The sequence below is a fragment of the Xylocopa sonorina genome, chromosome 4 (assembly GCF_050948175.1).
Source record: "Xylocopa sonorina isolate GNS202 chromosome 4, iyXylSono1_principal, whole genome shotgun sequence".
Classification (NCBI taxonomy): Eukaryota; Metazoa; Arthropoda; class Insecta; order Hymenoptera; family Apidae; genus Xylocopa; species Xylocopa sonorina.
The window spans coordinates 11,643,974-11,654,264 of record NC_135196.1 but is presented as its reverse complement, the minus strand read 5'-3'; the positions used below and the strand labels follow the sequence as shown (position 1 = coordinate 11,654,264).

General features: G+C 40.1%; 1 protein-coding gene across 1 annotated transcript; it reads left to right on the top strand.

Moving 5' to 3' along the window:
- Window positions 1-4,659: 4,659 nt before the first annotated feature.
- Window positions 4,660-5,826, top strand: LOC143422996 (uncharacterized). Its single transcript, XM_076894024.1, has 2 exons — window positions 4,660-5,586; window positions 5,677-5,826. The coding sequence occupies exons 1-2, from the start codon at window positions 4,660-4,662 to the stop codon at window positions 5,824-5,826; spliced, it is 1,077 nt and encodes a 358-aa protein (XP_076750139.1).
- Window positions 5,827-10,291: the final 4,465 nt, after the last annotated feature.

Sequence of the window (10,291 nt, the reverse complement as noted above, 5' to 3'; positions counted from 1 at the left end):
ACGCATTGCAATACATTATCTGAACGAATCTATGATGAAATATATGATGAAGTATTACGTTCACTTTCCTCGAGTTCTTCTTTCTTTCTTTGAAGTTATCTAAAAAGTACATCGTATTCGCGGTCGTGTTTCTTCCGCGCTGAAAGTTTAAGCGGATAAATTAATATGCATATGAGAAACCTACATTAAAAAATTGCAGATTTAATTGGAAATAGATAATTTTTACTCGAAAATACGTGGTTATTTGTTTCTCGTACATTGATTGCAAAATAATTCTATACAATAAATTCGCAGCCAACCTCGACAATAGTATGAAACGCGGCGGGAATCAATTTCGTGACCTTAGTTAGAAGTGACGGCTGTAAAAGCCTCCGTGAGGTATCGAGCAAAAGGAGTACCACGAGCAACGGCCACAGCACGAGTAGTCAATTAGCAAATTCTTAGGAAATCGCTTGGCATTGCAACCGTTCTACGTTCTGCGTACGTAATCTACATGCGAGGGCGGACTATATTATTCGCGCTTACACTTCTCGGGCCTGTACGGTGTAATTTATTGAACGAGCCGATGTAGATAACGAAAAAAAAGCGGATACCATCGTGAGCAATGCTACCGCGTGGTATAAATGCTTGGTAACCCAGAAACCCGCTATTAAATCCAACAGTGAACAATTTTGCAACTGTTGAACAATTTAAATGGGTACGTTCGAATGTTTCAGCATCGCAGGCCCGCATAATCCGTGCGTACAAGTGATTTTATTTAACTAAGGAACGTCGAAATCATTCTTATGCCAAGGTATCGATTCATTTGTTACTATATTTCTACTACACCTTCCAGTCACGTTCCCACAAACAGAACATCTACTATGGACCTCGTTCCCTTAGACAAAGCTACTCTACGGACAGGAAATCAGTAATGCATGCTCAACCATATCCAGCTGTGGAAATCGAATAACAGGGAACGGAATAAGTCGAGGCTGTAACGCTTGGTGATATCTCGTGTCGTGGAAAACTTTTTCTCCACCAGCGAGGTCGCACGAAGCATTTGTCCTCAAACTTTACGCCGTGTTGATCCTGATAAAAAGTCTGAACACACTTTGTTCGTAAGCGAGCCTGGTTGCCCACTAAACGTCGAATGTCGTGAGGAAAGCGTTGCATTTTTTTGTCTTGAGAAAACACTATCGCTCGTATGAAGAAAACGGAGAGCATTGGGGAGGAAAAAGGAGATTCTTTGAATACTTTGAATAATAAAAGGTATCGTGTTTCATTTGAAAGACTAGTATCGACTATCTGTTCCATTGAAAATATCATCATGTCATCTGTATCAATCACTTATTTTGCAACCAGCAGAAGAGATGTCGCGTATAAAACAAGAACCTTGTATTTGGCGTGTTTACGAGCGTTAGACCGGTCGCGTTAAATCGTTTGTAGGCTGTGTGTTCCGTGTTACGAAAGAAACATGATTAAGTTGTAAAATAAAATAGCTTTGCACGCCTTCGAAGGAGGCCGGTTTCGTGCTGGTTCAGTTCTTTACTCGTACTACTTGGACTTTTCCTCTCAACGTATTCCATTCGCTTCCCTTTCTTTCGCCCAATCGCCGTCCGTTTGCCTCCTTCACCCTTGTTCCGGCGGGCCTCGTTCCACTGTGCACTTGTTGCTTCGTCACGAAATTAACTTGCCCGAAATTTTTAGCCTCGTTACGGATTAATTTGACGCGAACGATCGTATTGGTCATTGATATTTATTTCACGTTCATTCAATCAACGCTATCACGTGCCATCGTCACTATACTATCTCACTGTTTAAAAGCGTAGAATTTTTTCGTTAAATAACATCTGCATCTTTTTTATTACAACTAATTTAAATAATTAACAGAAAAAATGGGTGGATATGCGAATTAAAACTATCAGAGAGTTTAATGTAGTCTAGGTTATATAGGAACACTTTCGAGCGGTTATTTTTCAATGTCGTCGGTATTTAGAAAATTAATAAGGCGATGCATCGAGAAAAAGAGACAGAGAGAGAGAGAGAGGAAGACATTGTGGCATGCCTAATAATTTAGCTGGCACAGCAGAAAAGGAACGTAAATCAGCGAACAGAGGTGAGGTATATTAAACGCGTGTACTAACTGCCTCGGCTACGTGATGAAGCATTCCATTGCACATGACTTAACATCACAACGATCGTCGACAGTTTCATAGAGGGAATTTCATAGCTCTCCATTAGCTCCTTTGCTAGCATGATAATGGCTCTTTGATTAGAGAGACGCAAATGCATTTAGCCAGCGTATCCCTATAGACTAGTTCACAAGACACGGTACGTGCAGCAGCTTTTTCGAATGACCTTTATGATTCCGTGTGAAATCAGAATTTCTCCGACGATTATATTTGTAAATATTTACAGTAATTCATATTTTGTCGAATTGAATGGAAAGTAATTATTTGAGTCGAGATAAGTAAAAGAAAGGTCAAAGTGAGAGCTCCGTTTGCGAGAAGATCGATTTTTAGATTAGAGGTTTCGATTATGAAAATGATACGTCAACAATATCGATACCTAGAAACCACATCATTGAACATGTTTTGTGTTGTTTATTATTATGATGAACTGTAACTGTTTATGTGTTTGGAATTAGTCAGAAATTCGAGAAGCCAGCTCTTAATCAATTATGCATAATTTCATGCGAACGCAAGCCGAAAAACAACGCAAGCAAATTCATTTGTCATAGTGAATTGCATACATATATGTATATAGTTTCCAGTTAGTTTGAAATTGATAACGGTCAAAATGTGATTTCATTGACTCGCTCCTAACTAACCTTCAAGTTATTTAAACGACGATGCAGGAATGTTTTTCGTTCATTGTAAGTTTTTATTTCTACCATAACAGGTTGTAACGTTAGTGAAATTATTGTTATATCAATTTTGTCCTCGTGAAATTTTCAGAGAAAAGAGGTCCGATTGAATTATTTTTTTTTTCATTTAATAGCATAAAAGTATTGAACACACTTGGAATGGCGTTCCTGTATATCGATCGATTGAAGAGCGATTTCCAGCGATCCGATTACTGTATTCCACGCACGAATATGCAGAAGAGATGGTTTCCGGAAACAATTTTGAAATGCCTTAGTAGCCAGAAGTTTGACGATTATTATATTCCTGATGAATTTCAAGTTAAAAGCTTCACTGCGACTCTTGTCCCTAAAGCGCCGGAGATTTTCACGATCGGCTTGCAACTTGATCGTAAGCCCGTTAATAATACAGACGCTCATCAGGTATGGAATATCGCCAAAGTCAAGAATTTTTTTAAGCAGTATCTTACCTTTATTCGAAGGTACGTTCAAATAAATTTGTATCTCTCTACTAGTTTGTAAAGAATTCAGAAAATCGAAAAAATGTTTACTTAGCAGAGAATAATCGTTTAGTTCAATTTAAATCGAAAGAAGTTATATTATATTGTAATACAACTATTTACAGATATCAAAGATATTTTCATGTTTCATGGAAATCCACTCCCAACGAGGCTGATCACCAATGGAATGCTCTATCCTTCGCTTCTTTTAAATCGATAATTTCGCAATGTTCGAATAAATTCAAGGGAAAATGTTCTTCGACTGGAAATACAGATTGCATAACGCTGCATTGCGAAAACGAACGATCGATATACAAAGTCTTGCACGATTATCAATTTTCAATGAAAAACTCATCCACATCGAGATCATCCGATAACCAACGTATCGATAATTGCCAAATGAAAAAAGATACAGAGAAAGAAATTCTTTTCTGTAGTGATGCTATGGGCATAGGCAAAATTAACGAAAGACTATCGAATACAGTGATAAGACCTGTTAGTTTATCACCAGAAGAATATACTTCTAGACGTACCGTTTACACGTCTTACTCTGATCTAACCAGTAAGTCAAAGAAAAATGCCTCTGTTCAAACTTCAAACAGAAATAAATCGAGTCGCAGAAGATCGAGAAAAATAGTTGAAAATGATCAAAAAGAAAACGTTGGACCCCTGTCAGTATACTCGTCGCCACCTAACGATATTGAAACGATCTTCACGACTAATCGGGCAGATTTTAATAGGGAAAAAAGTAAAACTAACGTGGAAATTTTAGAAACGCGATACATGAAGGAAGTAAGGAGAAAAAATGAAATACGTAACAGAAGGGAAGCAAGAAAGAGATTGAAAATGTATGATACGAAGGATTCCTCGAGGAAAGGCGATAAGGCCAACACGAAAGAACGCGTGTCTCAATTCGAAAATAGCAATAGCTCGAATGTTAATAATGACAAACAAAAGTTTGTCAAAGATAAAAAGATTGGAACAGTGAACAATATGAATTCTTTGGGAAAACAATTTTCTAGATCCGAGAAGGTGAGAAATTGCACGCGTAAAGATTTGACTACAATTTATCGAAAGTGTAATAATACAGCTAGAAATGGGTCTTCAATGTTGAGCGATGATGAAAATAGTGGTTCTCGGGTACGCAATTCCAACGACAAATATTTTACGCGTAACGAAAGTTACGTACAAGGTAGAGGCAAAATCGTTATTGAAAATTCTCTCGTGATTAAATCAAACGCGAGTTCTTTCGAAACTTTGGACACATCGTGGGAATCCCGAAACTACTTATTAGAGGACAAGACGTCTGAGCTAATGATTCTTGGTAACGTCAAGAAGCGACTAGAAGAGGACTACGATGATTATTTTTCATTGAACGACGTTGATCTAGAAAATGACCTTTTTCTTGATGCAACCTCTGCGATTGATATTTCAGAAACGAATCAGCTTCCTTCTGAATTGACATCGAATCGATACACGTTACATGATAATCCAAAGACGTCAGAATCGATGGCAATGTCAGCGTCGGCGATGAAACAGCATACGATGAAAGAATTAAGGAAGCAATTGATTAAAACGAATTTAACGCGTACTTCTTCCGTTCGATTGGCAAATTCAGACTTAAGAGACCAAGAATGCAGCCAAAGCTCCTCCATCGAGTACTGTACCGCTAGTAACGTTTCCCTCACAAAATTGGAATCCTCGCACAGTAATTCGTTCAACACATTATCCGAAACTTACTCGATTGATACTAGTGTAGCGTACGATGGAGATTTAAAAGTATCAAGGAAGAAAAATGAGTTTCCAAACGACGCTAGAGAATTTCTGAACAGGGCGTTAGTAAATTCGTACAGTGTGTGTTGTTACCAACGGAATTCCACGCCGAATTTAACGAATTCGTCGAAATTGATCACTGAATCGTTGGATTCCGGGATCTTGACCGATTGTTCGCGTGATCATCTTCAGGCTATACCAAAGGAGAGGTTTCGACGTAAAACTGCGAAGAAAAGCGCAGGAGAACGGAATTGCTGGCCGAGAGAAGTCGATCTATTAACTACTTGCGATTTCAACACAGACAGCAGCTGCTCGGATGATTCGCTGAATCGAAGGGTGGATATCGCGGTGAAAAAGTTCACGGAGAATCTTATACTCACTGAGAGAAGGGCGAGAACTAAATTGAGGCATATGGAGAATCCTGCGAGACGTAGACACGAGAAGAGACGTCGAAAGAACAGCCAACAGGTACGCCTGCAGGTTTATAACTTTGCGTGACAATCTACCACGCCAACGTTCACATGCCAAAAGCGTGACGTATGACAAATAAAATAATAGGTGAACAAAGTATCGGAATGTATCTTGAAACGAAGTTCTGCATGCAAATATCAATCTTCTCCACGATTGAACGACGAGGACGACTGGATGATAAGCAGTTCCACACCACCTTTATTCTCGTTCTCCGATTCCGAAATGGATCATTTATAGCTTGCCAAGAGGATCAAACAATTCGTACACTTAAAGCATAGTTTCGAGAATTGTCACTAGATAAGACGAAAACTGGAATTAGCTTCCTCTTAAACCCAACGTAAATATCACCCACTGATCGTCACGTTCGAACATCAATCCTCTATAATTTCGCATTGAATAATTTTTGTAAAAAATTTCCCAGAGCAAAAGTCTTCCACGCTATCAGCAAGACAATCCAGTACCTGTGTCTACGTACCAGAATGCAAACGAGTCGACAAGCTAGCAATGAAAACGCAAAACGAGAAGGTTAAACGAAAGGGCGCCAAGAGTGAGAACCCTGAGGTGACCAAAATGCTCAGAGACGCCACAACAATCAAAATGTGGAGACACGTCGATTCTCGGCTGGTCCAACAGGAGTTCGACCACATCATTAGACGAGACTGACCGTCTCTGTACTGTGGTTTCCTTTGAAGGGAGTCGTACGACGAGAGCGTACTCGATAGCCAGCCGAGCGGAAATGCATAAACGACCAACAGACTGGACAGGACAGGCCTTTTCCTCGTTTCGCACAGGTTCGAAAAGGAATCTCTCTTCCATTTCCCATCTCCATCTCTTTTCTCGGACAGGTCCGTATCAGTAGCCCAACAGCGGAACAATCGTACTTCTGTCAAAGAGGGGTCCAGGGAAGTTTGTTAGAAAAACTGATGTCGCGAACGGACGGACGGCACCGATCAAAAGGAATCTCGCTTTGCGTTCGTAAACTGGTTGCTCTTCATTTCTTGGAAATTACTTTCCTTTCCTTTTGTTTACACGCATCCAGTTCACCTGTCTTCTTCGTTTCCTCTTTTTTTCCTTTTTTCTACTTTTCGATTGTAACCTCGGTTGGATCGTGCCATCGTCTTTGAACGTTTCTGTTACTCGATCGTCAACCCTCGAAACTCTTAACGATAAGGGAAGGCGATCGAGTCGAAAAAGAATTTGAACGAGAGATTCAATTGCGTTCGCATATTCATCCGTATTTAACGTTCGATATATATGAGTTATACAGAATTAATCAAGTGACGAGTGTGTGGATCCAGCTTTTGTGATTATAATTATTTTATGATTGCGTTATTTCGATTGTCGTTACGTACTTAATGATTGCATTTATTTAGAGATTCTTTAGAAAAATCATTTTATGATAATAATTGTTGAATAAATAGTACGTTTATTTTCTACATTGTTTTAAATCATTGGATAATTTTAACGTGGCATAGCGGGAAGCACAACAGCTTTGAATTACGAATGCAAACCGCAGGCATCCAGGAATGTTCGCGATATTGCACTGAAAATCGATATCCCATGGTATTGTTAAATTTTTTATGCGTAAAACAGAACCTAGGATCACATGCGTCTTTGTGAAGGCGTGAACCTTAACGTTCCCTATCTTTACGATACGTCGATGAGGGTGCATAAATGAAGAAGTCTACACGCGAATTATATATAGTTCATTCCTCTGTATCATTTTAATCAACTTTAAATCGAACATGTCGAAGACACGTAGCTGATACATGTGTACGCACATGTAGTAGAGGTTGGTCTAATAAAAATCACGGTCGAAAGGAGCATAATTACTCGAGTACACGCGGTGGCGGATCGAAAGAGACAGAGAAGAGAAGAAAAGACGAAGGCCGTGGGGGTTAGGGGAGAATGGTGGTTGGATTCAAGCATCGGAGAAATCCGCATTCACGTAAAGGAGGATCAGCCGTGGAAAAGCATCTTACACCGAGTCTACGATATCTAATTCCCGGGAGTTCTTTGATATACTATATATATATGCCCACACCAGTTCGTTCTGTCGTAGCAAGGAAGTCTATACAAAGGGAGAAATAAATATCACGGTAATCTCAGATCCGCTATGTGGGACACACGAGGATCCTCGATGCCTCCGTTAGCGTGCGCCCGTAGAAGAAGTTCGTCGAGGACGTACACCCTTTGAGACACAGTCTTCCAGTCTACGATTTTAAAAAAGATCCCACTTCTCTTACATTATCCGAAAATTATGGTAATAACTTGAAATCCATCGTACATGTAACTACTTTTTGGAACTTGTTACAATTTATCTTACAGCGCTACAATGGTTCCACATTCGTGTCAGCTAATGGGAATAAAATGAATCCGCGCACACAAAGGTCTCCGACTTTTCTCAATATCCCATTAAAAACCCGGGCCAGAACGGGGGAAATATTGGCGAAAGAATCAATTGATCCACGGAGATGTTACGAGAATAGTCGAAGGATGGATGAAGGCTGGTGACGGACGAAGACATCCTTAGGGTCGGGTCAAAGCAATTTTCGGCTTCGAAGGCAATCGTACTCTAATACCCCTAGATGAAATAATACCAAAGGCGATGCGCCCTGTGTGAAAGTGAATTTAAGCGAGTGACAAATTTCATTCTCGCACGTTTTTCTACTTAAAAGACGGCAATGTCCACCAATGAAAATGTACCAAACACTTTCTTTATTTAAAAATGTTGGAGCTGTTTATACGAATTTTGAGGAAAGTAAACTGTTAAACCGATTGCAGCGAATCTCACCGCGTGTTATTCGTTTTATGATATTGTACAACATATAGAAGATTTGGTGGGTACATACGTGAATCAAGAAGATACTCGGAATGCTCGAGGCGAGAATTTCTCTTCCGAGAAATTCAGCGTGCCGAAGAGCGGCAGAGATTTTCCGAGACATGCTTTCCCAAAGCTTTTACAGTTATTATCCCACAGATGTTTGCCGTTTACGAGATATCGAGGCGATATTGTGCCACCACGATTCGCGGACTATAGCCACGATTGTTTACCTAATGATAAAAGCACCGTTTTCTATTTGCACGGCCGTCTTTCAAATACTGTGCAAGCATATACCGAGTAACTTTAATGTTCGGGTATATTCGAGTGGCATACTCAATCATCGTCTAGATTAGATACAAAAAGGCTTCAACAACTATAGAATTATTATTTAGGATATACGTTGAAGATGAAAATATACCACTGAGATACGAGCATTTCATCCAAACAAAATGCATACAAATTTCAAAAATCTTTAACTTTACAAAATTCGACGTTTTCAGACTAATTTTCCAACCGACACGCACACCAGTGTAGAAACAGACACCCACGAGCGCACAGGTGGAGATGGATACGTGTGACACGCCAAGGGGGAGTTTCCCACGGGAGAAAGCGATTCTGAAAATTCTTCGAAGACACGTCGATAAAGGACTATGCTGCTACACTCAGGAGAAGCTCCTTTCTCTCTCTCTCTCTCTCTTCCTCGGACGCTTTCTTATCCAACGCACCCGGGGAAATTGTATTTCGGCCCGACGAATAGCAAAGCGAAGATGACAAAGTCGCGAAGAAAAATTGCGAAATTGCTTGCTGCAGCGGCGCACTCGGATACTACGGAGGTGTATCCAACCTTTTCTGAATCGTAGCCTCTTCGTCAGTCGATCGATCTACGATAGGAAGACGAAAACAGCGTAAAACGGGGGAGAGTAACAATAAGTGGATCTTTCGATTTCGACAGGCGACCTTTCGCGATTGCTGGTGTGATCCTTTGGGTGACTTAATGCGCTAGAAATGCACTGGGAATCAAATTCCTGGTCCTCAAAGAGGAACCACGGAAAGGAAGCGTTATTATATTCCTATTCGCCATTGGAAACTCCCTTCTGTAAGGTAAAAGTGCATCGGTGCGAAGATGTGGCACATTTTGATTTCATGCTTATAAAATTGACGATTTATTATACTTTCCAAAATTCCTTCTGATCTGTTTACGCTATTAAAATCTCATCAAAGTTATACGAAGAAGATCAACGATTACTTTCTAGATATCTATCGCATCGCCTTTAAGTCTTATTATCGGCGCAAAAGGACGAGGGAATTCGTGTACAGTCGGTAGGTTTAAACAGACCTTCGTGGTCTCGAGAAGCGGGAATTTCGAAAAATCAGCTTCGCGGATTTAATGGCCTCTGTCGAACGGCAAGGGCGCGACAGATCTCTTTATTCGGCGAGTACAAAGGCACTGTGCAGATTACAGAGCCAGCAATCCCTCTGTGGATTCTACTTCGAGGCATTATGCCGGCACACGCGGCCAAGTTACGTGGAAGGACGTCATCCGTCGACAATACTGATTTGGATCACTGAACGTTTACTACGTATGTGTTATTGATCTTTACGCAGTTTCTAACGGATCAACAAAAATCAATTAGCCACGGAATTATGGCTATTAATTCACGGACGTGGTCGTTGGACCAGGGAGAAGTCTCTATAATGTTCAAGAAACAGACTTCACGTTTAAAGATGACTTGAACTAACTTTAAAACACTTACCGTGGAAAATTCTCTCTCTTATTAATAATAGCAAGCATTTTACATTTCTATGCCTGAATAATCTATTATTATCACTTAAAAGTATTTGTGAATCTACACAAAAGGGAACATACGCATTTTAGAA